The sequence below is a fragment of the Fomitopsis serialis genome, assembly GCF_022376445.1.
Source record: "Fomitopsis serialis strain Sig1Antser10 chromosome Unknown B0H18scaffold_100, whole genome shotgun sequence".
Taxonomy (NCBI): Eukaryota; Fungi; Basidiomycota; class Agaricomycetes; order Polyporales; family Fomitopsidaceae; genus Fomitopsis; species Fomitopsis serialis.
Genome location: NW_025955060.1, coordinates 95,447 through 112,130, shown reverse-complemented (window position 1 = coordinate 112,130; position 16,684 = coordinate 95,447). Strand labels below are relative to the sequence as shown.

The window sequence follows — 16,684 nt, the reverse complement described above, 5'->3', positions numbered from 1 at the left end:
CAGTGTGCACTATGGGAAGATGAGCAGATGCTGGATGGACAACCCTGAACCAGTGTGTGGGTTGTCCATCCAGCATCTGCTCATCTTCCCATAGTGCAGCACCATCATATGTGATTGCAGAAGGGGCCACTAGGCCACCCACACGCACAACATTGAGCTGTGTGCAGACCATCTCAACCTTGTTGCTGGCTCCACATTGAATTGGCAACTACATATTCTGATCCTGCCTGGGCTGGACATTGTTTGAGTCCTGTACCTGTATGCTTTGATGTTTGTGGCTCCCAACACCTGCATGTATGACATTCTCCAGCTCAGTGTCCTCCTGAAATTCATCCAGAACATCACAATTCAGGAGCAGAAATAGTAAGAGCTCATCAATGTCTTCTTGATGGGTGCAGGTAAGGCCATGGGTGGCACCCAGACAGCAGGTGGACCACCCTCTATGCATCCCTCCTTGTCCATGTCATTGTCCTCTCCTAAGGCATCCTCATCTCTGCTTTCAGGGGAATCACCATCATGGGGCTGCTGTTATGGATATTCCAAAGAAGTGCTCTTCTTATACCTTGATTCCAAACTCAATTGTTGGAATTAGCTGAAAGCTATTGTTCTCGGAATTAAGTGAGCATGATAGTGTATACCTTTTCCAGAGAACAATGACTTTACAGAATACCAGACTGTATTCTGAAAGGAGTAAACACTTTGTGAGCTAATAAAGGGAAGTCCAAGACTTTGCCGAAGTAAAGCTGTGTTGAGACTTCAGTGATCAGGCAGACATGTGTTTACCATGACTTCAAGGCAATGAAGGAATAGCTTTGTTGCACAGCAATTGTACATGTGCAGGCCATTAGGCATAGAATATTCTAGAAACCTCTTCATGTATATAAGGACAGTGTTCTCATCCCCTAAATACATCTTCCATCATCTACTCATATCCAGAACACATCTGAAGTCATTCTTATCTTGGTAGTACATAGCTTCGCACTGTACAACATCTGGTTAGTCTAGTGCATTGCATGGGTATGAGTAACCCATGTGGGTCATGGGTATGGGTATGCATGGGTATGGGTATGGGTAGCCAAAATCTGACCCATGTACCCATGAAACTCATGGACTTCTGCAGTGCTTATCCACTGGCAGTAATCAATGTTAATTCCTAGCCAGGTATTCAGTGTTGTGTCACTCTCATAGTATGCTAGCATTTAGGGTGTCACCATTCTGAAGCTTGCTTGAGAGTATTTTGCAATAGTGGCAGTATGGTAAAGTCACCAGTCATTTTTCCCTCAAGACTCATTGACCATGCATGACATGGCTTTTGCCAATATTGATATGCTATAATCAAATACACAGATTGCTGAGGCCATCAAATAAGCAAATGAAATATCTAATGTGCATTGCAGTGTATGTGCTGTTGTGGCTCAAATGAAGAATTAGGAGAAAGCTCAACTAACCTTTTCAATGCACAATGATTACTGCAGTGCCATGTGTTTGTCAGTATGGTGTAGCTGGAATGCTCTACCAAACAATGTGACCATACTGAATCCTACTTACTTTAAAGCTGTCCTTGTTAGACAGCTGGTAATACTGTGTAATGCTTAGTTGGTCACCTGTGACAAGGGATCCTGATGGAAAAGAAATCAGCATGATTGCTATGTCACAAACACTTTGAGATGGGCCTTTATGCTTGTCGCACCAGCAGTACATACCTATGAGGTAGTGTTCATGCCTTGTTGGTCAATTCAATAAATTCAAGGTGCTCATGGAATGGTATTGACAGCGGCCACATGACCACTCAGATGACAAACCTTCTCAACATAGGGCCTATATGCACCACTTAACAATTGGCAAGCTAAGCTCAATGAAACTGCCTTTTGGCATAGTCATTGACAGGCCTTGCCCCTTATTGATGCTATATTGGTGAAAAAGTAATGAAATGTGGGGATCCTGTGATGATATTGCTTAATAATCCTGATATGACTCTCTTCTCACAGGCTGTTATATGTGAAAGACACTGCTGGTATTGATGGAGCACTGCTACATCTTTCCTGTGATTCAGTTGTGTAGTTGTTGAGTCTGAGGTATATTTATCTGCTGACTGTTGACCTGTGATACTGCTATATGTAAACAGCACATGTTATAAGGCTCTGCCCATTGCCTCACTGTTCATATTTGGTAAAATATGTAAGATCTATTGATGTATACAACCTTGCTAGTTTCATTCCTCAGTTCTTGTGGGTCTGTGTAGCTATTTGTACTGTTATGACACACTTGTGTAACCACCAGAGTTATGAGTTGTAATACATACCTTGCTTCCATGATCTTTGTGCCTTGTTTACATTGTTTTCCCTTTTTGTCAGTTGTTCATCTTTGCCTATCCTGTATTACCTGCCCTTCAGTTCTTACTTCAGGCAACACACTTGCCCATTCTATTGCAGTTTAACAAGTGAGCATGACATGCAACAACACTACAAGTCTACAACTTGGAAAAAGGTACACCCCTGTGTATTGCTATGTTTGACTTTGATACACCAAACCTTGCTTTGACCCCTCCCATACCCACTCATCTTTCTATTGTTCTTGCATGTATGTGGGACAAAAACTGGAAACTCCCACTGTTGTGATTGACCACACAGTCAGTGAACTGGTCTGAGGGGTGCTCATCCTTGGTCTTGCACATAGCATCAATTTATGATGAGAATTCACCAACTGTACAGTGCCTGATTGATATTCTGGCCTCTGCACAATAAGTGTCATCATATCTTGCAAGCCATTGAGCATGAACTGCACATAGGACTACCCATAACATTACCCATACCCATGGGTACTCATAATACCCATGCAAAACCCATACCCATGGCATGGGTATGCAACCCATGTGGGTATGGGTATGGGTATGCTCTGAGACACCCATGGGTACACCCACGCTATGCACTAGGTTAGTCTAATATTCATAGCCTCACTGAGTATTAGGAACTAACATTCCCTTACTTAGTATTGCTTCATGCTACTAGTAAGGGTTCAGTAAGGTTGATAAAGAATGTTCAAGGAGTCAGGCTTACATCAGTAGTGTCTTACTTCAATAACTCTTGTGTGAAGTTGTTCCCTTGTCTCGGAAAGACTTTCCAAGATACTACATTCTATTACTACTCCTCTGTAATAGAGCTTCATTCTCAACTCTTATTCTCTATTAATTGGAAAGGGTTTTGGTACTATTCTGATAGTAAGTATTAATTTACTGTGACCCACAGTCATAACAGCTGCAGAGAATCAGCATGGTGAGATTGAAGCCATGTTACAATGGCAACATACCATGATGGGTTTGATAAAGCATGATCTGCCAGGTGCCTTGGGTTATGCCATGGAGCTCAAGCTGAGGACCCTGTTCATGGCATCAATGAGGTAGCCAAAATATGTTGCACAGCGGTTCATGATGTGTATGCCTTCACTGTAGCATGTGGTGACATGGGCCCTCCAGACACCCTTTTCATCCACAATGTCAACACTGTCAGCAATCCTGAGTGACATAATCTCTGACATCCAGTCAGAAGTGTCCAACACCTCTTTCCACAAGTGGTTACCTGACCTAGCTTGGGGAAACATCTTTGTATAGATTTTGAGTGCATCCTCGATGACCTGGAGTTCATTCAACAATATGGCCAGAGGAATCACATCATCGCTGAGCCTTACCGTTGATTGGCAGCATCCTCGAGAAGTGAGGTGCAGTGGTGGATGCACAAAAATGGTGGGAGGAAGCACAGAGCATCAGAGGCACCCAAATGGGTGCACCTAACATTCCAGTGCAACATCTGGCCATTGTTACAATGAAGTTTGGGCCTATCCATCAATTTCAGAACCTTTTGCCCTGGTAGGTGCAGGTACCTATGAGTAACCTACCCTTGAAGGGGCCACAGGTGGCCATCCCAAACATGGTGCACCAAATGTCATGCTGCTGGTGAGTGAATCCATTGAGTTACAATCCCTGAGGTACGAAGGTATCGTTCTTATGATGGACCACCATGAAACACCTTAGCAATTCCTCCAAAATGGCAGTTTGTTCCCACAATGTACGTGACTTGCAGCCACCCCAATAAGCAGAGATAAGTAACTGTTAGTATGGGTTACTTATCTGAGTCTGAAATTTCAGACTCCCAGACGATGCAACTTGCACCAACAGATACAAACAATTGCAGTGGTTAAGCGCTCTGTTATGGATATGAGGGCCATGAAACACCTTAGCAGTTCCCCCAATAAGGAAACTGGTAAAACTGTCACGTGACTGTCTGCCTGGCAGCTCACTGTGGTAAGCGCTCACATATTGTAGACCACTTGTAGCCTCAGCCAGTAACAAATCATAGTATGCTCATCTGATAGCCCTTCATTCAGAGAGTATACAGGAATTTTACTGACAGTGGCTGGGTAGGCCAGGAAATGCAAAACATAAAAATGCACATGTGCCTCTGAAGATTCAAAGTACCTGTGTATGACTCAAATATGTTCCATATGTACACTGTGATAGATATGTGTGGTTTAGACAGTGTGTACAGCTCAGCAGCTTCTGTAATACAGGTAACAAGGACTATAATGGGTAATCTGAGCATCTTTTGCCATATTATGGCCCTTGCATAAAGTTTAATGGTGACCATTGCAGCTCAAGGCAATCATACACTTGTCTTTGATGTGTCTGTATATCTCATAGATTTTCTGCATTTTTCTGAGCCCTACATGCCCCTGTTTGTGTATGATTCCTCTTTGGGAAGGCAATATACTTCATATGGCAATTATGCAGCCACTGGCTTTGTCTTGCTCACAGACACAATCTAGGGATACATACCTGAATGTGTACTTACACTACCATCTTATAGGGTTGTCCAGTACATGAGCAGTTCCAAGAGTGAAGTAGCAGGCTTATATAAGCTCACTGGGGCCACAGCAACCATCTTACCAGGTTATTGAGAATGCTATCTGATCTGATGTCAAACCCATGCAATATACAGCTTTATTCACATTGCCTGGATCATTTTGAATATTGTCTCAATTTTCCGCTTTTTTCTGAGTCTAAACAAGCTCTCTTAAGCACAGTAACAGTCCGCACTTACATCGCTTACTAAGCGCCCACTAAGCGCCCAGATGCCGTTCGGAGGTGCAACCGTGCGGAAATTTGGCACGGTTGCACCTCCGAACGGCACGAGAAGGATGCCGAGCTGCTCTGATTGGTGCAACAAGCCCTTTTCTGCCCTAATCAGGCAGGCTGCCGAGGTTTTGAGCTGAGTATGAATCTCAGCCACAGGCTCCTTAGTGGCACTGTACCTGCTGTACTGTGGCCTCACTAAAATGCGGAAAATTCCCAAAATAATCTCTGTGATAGGTATGATGTCATAGAGTCTATAGCTGCTGTGACTTGCCCATTACCTTCACTGGTCATGGCACAATTCACAAAACAAAAAAAAATGCAAATGCCTCTGTGCACATGAGTGCATCCCTTTTCACCTCAAAAGTCTCTCTTTTGAAGCCTATATGCTGCCCACAGATTCTCTGACATCTCAAACCTGCTAAATAGGGTAGCTGACCTTCCTAAAATGGTAATTTTGCTTAACCTGCTCAGTCTGGGCTCAGAAAATCCAGATAAAATCAGGGAATATTATGTGTAATCAGACTCATCTGTATTGCCTTGTAATTGAAGGCAGTTCATCTTGTATGGAGGCCCCCACAATATATGACTAGTATGACTTGCCCAATTGTTTGAAAGTCAGGAAACAGAGAAACACAAAGGACAACATTTAGAGAATCACAAGTGACTGTGCAGATATGAATGGCTTGTTGTCTCTGAAATACATTGCCTATGACCGGTATAGCTATGTGCATAGTTTACAATGCATGGATGTGTCTGGAAGTTGCACAGCACAGCTATTGGTGGGGAAAAATGGTAATAACATGCATGTGATGATGTCTCAGCACTGAATGACCATATAGTGGAATCTTCTCCACTTGTAAAAATGCTCAGGGATGCTTCACATATATCCTGGAATATTGTCTGATTAATCCGCATTTTCTTGAGCCCAAAACAAGTGAATTGTGCTGCAGTAACAGTGTGCACTTACATTGCTTACTAAGCACTCGATTGAGCGCCCGTTGCCGAAGCGGAGTTGTCGACAGGCCGGAATTCCGGCCTGTCGACGACTCCGGTCACTCAAAGGGGATTTTGGAGCACTCCCATTGGCTGAAATGGTGACAAATGTTCCCTTTTAAAGTAATCTTTCAGTCTCAGCTCTTCATGCCGAGTTTTTTGATGGCTTCAAGCCACACTAACTGAGCTCTTACTAGAACCCCATTAAATGCGGAAAAGTCCCAAAATATTGCTTCTCCATGGAATGCCCCTTGAGTACTGACAGGGGTGCCCAGATTTGGTGTTCTTGTTGTTTTTCACAGAGTACTGACCTTGGCAAGTGATACTGGGGATATAAGCAAATGTTGGTGTGTGTATGATGCTTGTACAAGACAGTTCCACGTGTATGGGCTCTGTGAGGTGGAGGATATCAAACATACAAAACTGCCATATATGGTTAGTCCCCTGCCCATTTGGGAAGTTGGCCATGCATGGCCTCTGCAGGACTGGATAAATAGCAGGAAAATCAGAGAAAAATTAGATAGTACTATGGATTTGTATTGGGTTGACTGTTGAGGCCATATGGCAGAAAACATATAATAATGCAGAGTTTCCCATGCATAGCCTAATACAAGCCACTCTTTCAATGAGTCTTGGTCCATCTTGTAAGCACCATTATCACCTGGAATTCTCAGGGACTGGCAGCTCCAGACAGGATCCTAGGCTATTCTGTTCAGTTCAACTCTTCAATAGGCCCTGCAAAGGCAGGCTATTGGGCTGAGTTTGAATGCAAGCCACAAGCTCATTAGTGACAATGTATTTGCTGTGCTATGGTCTCCCAAAAAATCAAAAACAATTGGGAATATTCCCAGTCATGTATATGATGTCAGAAAGGCTGTACATAGTATGCCTTCCCATGGATTCATATAAACATGGCACCCACCATTCACAAAGCGAAATAAAATACATATGCCTCTGTACACACTGGTTCTTTCACTTTGTTTGTGTTTCCTGTGATGCTTGCCAACTGCCTATGGATTGTGTGGCTATATGAGACCTGAATGAAACCTGCCATATGTGGTACCTGACCTTCTCAAAATGGAAAGTCCGAGTTATCTGCTGTGTCTGGGCTCAGAAAATGCGGATAAAACAAGGGAATATTCTGTATGATTCCATTCACCTTGTACTGCTTGCTATAAGTAGTGATTAGCTCATGTCTAAACCCTTGGGCAGGCAATGGCATATGCAGAAAATGGTGAACACCTGTGGCACAAAGGCCACAGTTAATGCTGAGTATGTAATATTGGCTCTGTCTCACATGTGAATGGCATAGCTATCCATAGTATGGGTTCACAGAGCTTTATGACACTGTACTGATCCTAGAAAGTGATAGAAAGACATTGTACAAGTTGTGTTGTGCATTTACTACTGTTGCTAGAAAGTCTATAGGCTAGCAATGTCATAAAGTAGGGACACCACACATAGGTGATCAAATGCTTTGATGGTCTCTGCAATGCTAGATAAATGGTAGGAAATGAGATAAAATCAGATGATCCCATGACATCATATTGTGCTGACTGTTGTAGGCCAATGCATGACAGTACATCTCAGATGTGCTAATGCAGAGTTCACAGCCTGATGTCTGCAGCTCTATTGTCCCAGTCCAGTATAAGCATGTCTTTGACTGATTGTGTCAATATGAAGCAGTGCCAACTATACAGTATGATGGTGCTATGCTTGGTTGTTAATTGCTCATATAATTTTTGCCTGGAGCATATCTAATGTCTGTACGCACTACCATCATCCTATTCTCATGCAATGGCCCTTGGTATGTGAAGATAGAATAGGCAGCTCTTGGCTTGTTCATATGGGCAAAAATGTATTGACAGTGGTGTCTGTTTGTGCAATGTCTACTATCACTCATATTGCAGTGTATGCTGTGATTTCTTCCTGATTGGGCTCAGAAGAAGTCATGGTTGCCATGGAAATAATGCAGACTTGCATTGCTTACTAAGCAACAGTGAAGAGGCCATATTACAATGGACTTCTGAGCCAATATATGGGTGTCCTTTTATGGATCTCTAGTCAACAATATGACTTTGGGAGTACTCTCATTTGCTGCAGCTGTTTCCTTTTACATGTGATGATAAAATATCAGCTACTCATGTTGGGTCCTTTCATGTTATATGGAAAGTGGAGATATAACACTTTAGACCCAGGTGTGAACATGTGTGATATTTGAACAGCATTGGAAATATGTGGCAGTGTGCCTACCAGTACACCATTTGGCAGTTGATCCTGGGTGGTATCTGCCATGCCCAAGGAATGTCAACATGAAAAATATAGTGTGTAATCCAAATATAGTACCATACATTGTATGTGCACACAAAATAATGAACAGTCAGCCAGAAAAGGACACTGGTGATTATCTTGGGAGTATGTCTGAAGATATAGAAATCCTTGGACTTATGATCAGAGAGCATGGCCATTGATAGTAGGCATTACTAGAATACCCAGGAAAGGCCCATGTGCAAGTCTTAGTATGCAGTCTGTTGTTAGGGACAAGGCATTAAAAAACTTTTTACACAAGAAATTCCATAGATATGGTCTTTGAATAGGATAGGCAGCAGGAATTGTTATCACTCCTGGGCTTTGTTATCTTTATTCTAGATCCTTTTAATGGACTTCATTTGGGGTTCACAATGCCTTCTGACCAGATTTAAGTGATCTTTTTTTCCCACATTGTTATTCTTTGTGGCACCTATTGGTGTATGTTCTGACTGGACTATTACCAGGTTTCTAGTGCTCTCCTTAGACCCCTTGTGACCAGATGCTTTGAAAGATATTACTGGGGTTCTATTAGCTCAGACTATGTTATCTATTGATATATTATCCCAGCTGGCAGGCAATCTATGAGTGACTAGTGTTCATAAGGCTGTGCTAGTGTTTCAGGACAACCTGCAAGTGGTGTGTCATGAATCACAGAGCACATCCTTGATGATCAGTGAGAATTATTGGCACATCTACCCTTGCCTTACAATGAGCCTGTGAGCTTATTGTGCATCTTGAATGGCCTTGGAAAGTGGTGTACTGAGTCTTCTACTATTTTGTAGGATTCTATGAAGTATTTTATGTAACTAAAAGGCTGTGCATAAATGCACACAAGGAGCATCCCTATGAGCAAGTCCAAACATTTATCTCATCTACCACTTGCTTCTGTACTCTTATGTACCTTCAATTCATCAGTGATCAATCCTGCCCATGACTCTATCAGTCTTGATGGCACTTACTATGGTGATACATTGCTTCACATTGTACATGAGCCCATTACTATTGACTCAGGAGCTGAGCTCCAATCCAGTAACATACCTTAGTATGGCTTTGTACTACTGGTCAGTGTCTGGTAACTGTTCACTTATGGTGAGAGCAAACTGCACATTCTTTGGTTGTATTCCTTGTATAACACATCAATTCTTGACAGGCCTTTTTCAGAATTCCTTACTGGTATACTTCTCCTCTGTATATTGGTTCCATCCTCCACTGTTGATTGGTTTGTACTTGGGGAAGTACTATTAACAATCTACTGAAAGACATCCTTTGGTATCAGAATTTCTCTGATCAAGGGCTAATACTTGTACAACAGCACTGACAGCAAGTCCCAACTGAGTAGTGGTTACTGTAGTCAACCCCCCAGATTCCCCTTCCTTGAGTTCTAGTTGATCTAGAGGCTCTCCTTACTTCTTTGCAACATTCCCAAGCTATTTTCTCTATGTTACTATCAATACAAACCAGTAACACTGTTCATTAGTATTCAGATCATATTGATAAGCAACTTGGCAATTTACCAAGTAAGAAACAGATCCATAATGTCTGTGTTCTCAACGGAGCAACAGAGAGTCTCATATGAATATATAATAACTTACTCAATTGGTATGTTGCTCATGATTTCAAGCTATGATCCTCATATTACAACAACCTATCCAATTAGCAGGCTACTCTGAAGTGCAAAATGTGGAAGATATGTCAGTACTCTATGCATAGACAATATACTAGCAGTCTTTCCAAGCATAACTTCTGATGTGGGCAGCTTGAAGTTGTTCATAAATTGACATGTATCCTACCAAAGGGATCGTACTGCCAGCTATGGCCCTCTCTCCCCAGCAAGTCTCAATTTTACCAGCACTGCAATGAGACCTGCTGATTTATTTGATGTTGCTGCATGTTGCAGTGTGCTTTTGTGGATTTTCTGGACCCACATGAGACATCCCAATTGCAGTCCAAAGGGTGCTAAGTACTCACTGTCATGTTCCTGACTAGGCTTGTTCCAGTTGTTTTGATGAGAATTAAATTCAAATCCCAAAAAGGTCACCAAAGCAGCGGGGCATATTGGGTGCAATTTACCTTGGTTTACTCATGGATTTCATACCTGAAGGAATCATGTGGTCATCTCCATTCCAGGATTGTCCAAACTTGAGCATTCTTGCTGAACAGCAATGATTATCCATTAGTTTAACAATGTGTACAAGATGTACTGAGACAATACTTCCAAATGAAGACTTGCTCAGTGAGAGTGATAGCATTTAGTAATGTGCTATGAGACAAACTACTGATTGTTGGAACTGAAGATACTATCAGAGGTCTCACACTGTGTGAGATACTGCCTCAAATAGTAACTGATTGACTTAGAAAGGTGACTGCAGATCTCACACCAGATGTCTGAGAGGGTACTACTGGGATTGCATGTCTTTGCCTGCAAAAACACAGGACTTTATGTACACTTTGTGAACTGCTTAATAAGCAGCTGAGTAAGATAATGAGTAAGCAAGCTCTTAGATTAACCAATAAAATCCTATCATGTGATCAATATCATCCAACTTGCCAACCAAACCCATGATTCCATCCATTGTGGCCTGATCTCCAGTAAATATGAATGCTCTTGGAATTGCTGACAAAGCACAATAAAAATGAGTAAGTGCTGCTGAATGTCATGGACTGGATCTAGGCACTCAGCTGACTTTGATCTGAGTTCAAATCTTCAGCCACTGGTCTCTAATGTGCATACACACCACCACTGCAAACCACACTCTATCCACACTTGACCACCCTATGCTGCCTTCCCATGACATTCTGTTCAAACATCTTCTTGTTGGGACATGTGGGGTGAGGTCACTGATGGGGAGGGTGCCTTAGTGTGTCATTGCTAAACTTTCTCTCCCTTCCTTCTCTAACCCTTTCTTTTCTCAGCAGCAGGCTCAACAACAATGGCCCACCTCATTGGTTCTCTGCCTGTCTTTGCTGGCACAACATTATATGCCATTTCTTATTTTCCTTGTTCTTCAATGAACATATGTCTTTTAGATGTGTTGAAGAATGGCCTGAATGGCCTGGCTGCTACAAAGTGGTCCAAAGGTACTATGCAGATAGGATGTTTGTCTTGCATACCACCTTTGTTTCTTTTGAATTCAATCTCCCTGATCCAGCCCTTGACCATCTTTTGGCCCATTTTGACATGGTAGAGCAATGTGACCATCTCATTTAGTTTTGTTGTTGTCATCCTGTCGTGACACTCTCACATTCAATAATGGCTGCCACTCTGCTGCTCTTCCATCTTGCTTTCTTCATTTTGGAACAGGAGCCAGAATATTGCCCATTGCATCTGGTGTGGAGCCTGCCAGGCCATTGTTCTGCATTTCTTCCCAGTTGGATAGGTTCCTATTATCATTGATAATCATTCCAAGGTTTCAGTATTGATATGCAAAACTCCAGATTCGATGAGAATGAACTGTGGAATCATTGAATGGTGCAGATGGCAGGTAATCAGGAGCAGGTCCATTGGGAACTTCATGAGGATCTTTCTGCTGCCAGTGTATGCATACACAAGACATCAATTGAGAATTGCAACATGCTCAGTCTGCATTGGAGGGATGATATTCCCTTTGCTGATTGCCATTTGAAAGTCTGAGTACACCTTGGCCAGCATAGTTGAGATGGGGAAGGTTGTCCAATTGTACACCTCCAGAAAAGCCTGCAACATATTGCCAGGTCATAAAACAATATGTTTTATCATTCTGATTTTTTATGTTTAATATTAGGCAGCAGTTGCATATTCATATGATCAACACACACCTCCAACTCAAATCCCACAAGATGCTGCTGCAGTGACAGCTGAGTGTCTGTGCTAAGTGATTGTGCAATAGTCTGAATGATGATCTGATACAGGAGACTCGACTGCCAAATGGTGAGTATAACATGTAGCCTGACTAAAGTGGACATCTGCTCACTTTCCAGCACAAACATTCAGAGGTATGTTGTCAAAGTTCACCACAAAGAGATGTTCCCACACAAAGCTCACAGGAGATGCTGGGGTTCTCTAGCAACATTCTCAGGTGGTTGTGGGGAAGCAAGCCTGGTTGGCTGGTGAGGGTTGTGTGCACAGAGTGGGGTGCACTCAAGCAATCCCATGCATCACTGAGAGCTTGGGTCATCATTCATGTGCAAACCCCTTGCTGACAAGCAGTGGGCTGCATCTGATGTGAAAAGGGATTGTGGACCTGTGAGGACCACAGGTCAATGTTTGGGCTCTCCACACAGGGTTCTAGAACCAAGTTTGCATGTGGCAAGGCAATGGGAAGGCCATGCATGCAAGGCATGAACATACTACAGTCAAGATAGTGCAGCCCACCTCACCAGTGCAGGCCCTGATTGTCACACTCAACAACAATGTCATTGTCCACATCCACAGTGGTCCATTCCATCATGTTCCAGTCTGCAGAGGCTGTGCATGCTATGAATGGCACCTCCATCTGGTCTGTTGGCTCATCCTTGGTAAAGCTAAGAGGGATGATGTTGAGATTGAAGGGCTTGTCACACCAGTGAGTGTGCAGTCCAGCTCCTTGTGGTCTCTGTTCACACCAGGGTGACAGTTAGCCTTGACAATTGACAAAGACATGGACAACCAAAGTATTAAACTCACATTGCAGTGTTAATGATTCTCTTGTGAGGTTCCATTGACCAGTTGTTGTTTTCTGTGTTGTTCCTGCTGCCCACAGAAAACCACAGAGCCAGTCAGCACAACACAGGTGTCGGTTGATGTGTGCATACAAGTAGTAGAAGCCAGCATTCATGTTCTTCTGAAGGGCCAGGGGAATGTCCATTTCACCCTCCTCCTCCAAATTATTACTACAAGGCATGTTGTCAACAATGGACCAGGACACACTTTGTTGGATCAAGTGCTGGCATAATTAACTTAGGAAACTCAGAGAGAGGGCAGCCAACACACAAGTGTTTGCAATCAGGCTGAGGAATGGGGGATGGAGAGACAAGCAGTGATGCATGGACATGAGGGCTCCAGTGTGAGTGAAGACAAAGTGCATACAATTTTGTCTGCACATTGTAACACCTGTCAGTGGTCACCAAGGGGAGTTCAGGTGTCTGAAGATGACAATGATGCATGTCCAGTGCTCAGTTACAAGCAGGGCACCCATGGGGGCCTGAGATGAGAATGTGCTTATCCTGGGAGAGGTTCTGCAGTTGCTTCTGATGTGGATGTTACATAATATCACATGATACCTAGCCCCAAAGCATTCTCAACTAATATTGGTGTCTGCAAGATGGCATGTGAAGAGCATGCCAACCATAACCTTCAAGTAGTGTGATAACTCCGCAATTGGCACATAAATGTGTTCAATGGTGGGGACATATTGGACATATTGCATGGGTGGATTGTATGATAGCAAAGTCATGGTCACATAGATTGTGCTACTTGCTGTCACACATCCATATCATTTTGCATGTGTTAATGGCCAATGGAAAGACCAAATGATATTGAATGTGAGAGTGTCACAACAGGATGACAACAACAAAGCTAAATGAGATGGTCACATTGCTCTACCATGTCAAAATGGGCCAAAAGATTGTCAAGGGCTGGATCAGGGAGATTGAATTCAAAAGAAACAAAGGTGGTATGCAAGACAAACATCCTATCTGCATAGTACCTTTGGACCACTTTGTAGCAGCCAGGCCATTCAGGCCATTCTTCAACACATCTAAAAGACATATGTTCATTGAAGAACAAGGAAAATAAGAAATGGCATATAATGTTGTGCCAGCAAAGACAGGCAGAGAACCAATGAGGTGGGCCATTGTTGTTGAGCCTGCTGCTGAGAAAAGAAAGGGTTAGAGAAGGAAGGGAGAGAAAGTTTAGCAATGACACACTAAGGCACCCTCCCCATCAGTGACCTCACCCCACATGTCCCAACAAGAAGATGTTTGAACAGAATGTCATGGGAAGGCAGCATAGGGTGGTCAAGTGTGGATAGAGTGTGGTTTGCAGTGGTGGTGTGTATGCACATTAGAGACCAGTGGCTGAAGATTTGAACTCAGATCAAAGTCAGCTGAGTGCCTAGATCCAGTCCATGACATTCAGCAGCACTTACTCATTTTTATTGTGCTTTGTCAGCAATTCCAAGAGCATTCATATTTACTGGAGATCAGGCCACAATGGATGGAATCATGGGTTTGGTTGGCAAGTTGGATGATATTGATCACATGATAGGATTTTATTGGTTAATCTAAGAGCTTGCTTACTCATTATCTTACTCAGCTGCTTATTAAGCAGTTCACAAAGTGTACATAAAGTCCTGTGTTTTTGCAGGCAAAGACATGCAATCCCAGTAGTACCCTCTCAGACATCTGGTGTGAGATCTGCAGTCACCTTTCTAAGTCAATCAGTTACTATTTGAGGCAGTATCTCACACAGTGTGAGACCTCTGATAGTATCTTCAGTTCCAACAATCAGTAGTTTGTCTCATAGCACATTACTAAATGCTATCACTCTCACTGAGCAAGTCTTCATTTGGAAGTATTGTCTCAGTATATCTTGAACCATCCCAGAAAACATATAAAAATACTCCCAACTCCCATACACACTCCTAAACACCTATAGTGAACCTTTGGTTTCCCACAAAAAAACTGTATAAGCTTGTGTACACCTAAACACCCAGTGAACACAGAGAAACAACTTTCCTATTGACATCACTCTCTTTGCCATTGGGCTCAAGCTCTTCCAAACAGACCCAGTCACAGATGTCATCACTATGTACCGAATGAAATAATGTGGGCATGTAATAGATATTAAGCCTGAGTCAAATACAAAGGGTTCATGCTGGTGTGCAGGTTCTGAGTGGCTTGGAGTCAGAGCAGCCAATGTAGGCTGCATGATCTCAGTGAAGGTTTGTCTCATGCCTTCATAAGCCTTCATTGGTATTTTAAGTAGCTCATGTGACACTATCATTCTTGTGATGGATGGACCTGAAACACTTCCAGTGGCACCCAATGCAACAGTTCCTTCCCACAGGTACAGTCATTTGCCCTCAGCTTGTCATGTATAGTCAACATTTGTTATGGTCAGTAAGCAGAGTTCAACAATTTCAGACTCTCAGATGGTGTGACTTGCATCAACATCACCAAACAGATGCTGTGGTGTGCTTTGTCCTGGGGTGAGGGCCCAAGAAAGGCTTCGAGTGGCACCCCATATGGCAACTGGTGAGCATATCACATGACTGGCAACCAAGCAGCACACTGCTGCTAGTGCTCACATTTAAATCTGCCCCATAGTCCATAGTAACAAATTGTAGTGCACATAGTATACCTATCTGATAGCCCTTCATTCAGAGAGTATACACTATCATTATTGAGTAGCTAGAGTGGCTGGCTGGTCCAGAAAATGCGAAATAAAAAAATCCACATGTGCCTCTGCAGATGTCACAGTGCCTATTTGTGCCTCAGATCTGTTCCATATGCATGTGACCATGTATATATGTGGCTCTGACACTGTACAGCTCCGCTGATACTGTAATACAGCCAAAAGCAGCAACACTGAGCCATTTGGGCCTCTTTTAATAGATTGGTGTCCATCTACACAATGTATTGATGTCCATGAGAATCCTAAGCACTCATATACTTCTCCCTGGTGCTTCCATATATTTGAGAGATTTTCTGTATTTTTGTGGGCTCCATACACCCCATTTCTTGCCCTAATTCCTCTTTGGGTAGGAGACCTACTCTATATGGCAGTTCCACTATGACAGGCTTTATCTTGCACATAGACACAATCTGGGGATACATAATGGCCATCCATACATATGTATTCATGCTACTATGATGTCAAGCTTTCTGTGCTGCATGTGCTGCAGAGACACTGCCTGAAGCTTGGTAATAGGCTTGCATGAGTTCCTGAATGTGAATTTCACCTTGATATTGAGTATACTGCCCTAGCTGATGCAACAATTGTATCACAGAAGACTATAAGCATGTTGCCTGGTTCATTCTGAATATTGTATGAATATTCCGCTTTTTTCTGAGTCTATACAACCCCAGTTAAGGACAGTAACAGTCTGCACTTAGATCACTTACTAAGCACCCATTAAGTGCCTGTTGCCAAAGCAGACTTGTAGATGAATGCAGCCCTGCATTTGTGTGCAACTCAGCTCACCCAAAAGGGATTTTGGAGCACTGTCACTGGTTGAACCAGTGACAAACCTTGCCTTTTAAGGGAATCATTCAATCTCAGCTCCCCATGCTGAG

The 16,684-nt window shown here is 42.9% G+C and overlaps 1 protein-coding gene across 1 annotated transcript; it reads right to left on the bottom strand.

Moving 5' to 3' along the window:
• Positions 1-11,984: 11,984 nt before the first annotated feature.
• On the bottom strand, positions 11,985-13,440 carry B0H18DRAFT_958317 (uncharacterized protein; the record flags this gene model as incomplete). Its single annotated transcript, XM_048042679.1, has 9 exons — positions 11,985-12,125; positions 12,227-12,278; positions 12,382-12,460; positions 12,612-12,757; positions 12,788-12,931; positions 13,074-13,139; positions 13,202-13,279; positions 13,317-13,332; positions 13,380-13,440. The coding sequence occupies 9 exons, from the start codon at positions 13,438-13,440 to the stop codon at positions 11,985-11,987; spliced, it is 783 nt and encodes a 260-aa protein (XP_047888422.1).
• Between the last annotated feature and the right edge of the window lie 3,244 nt (positions 13,441-16,684).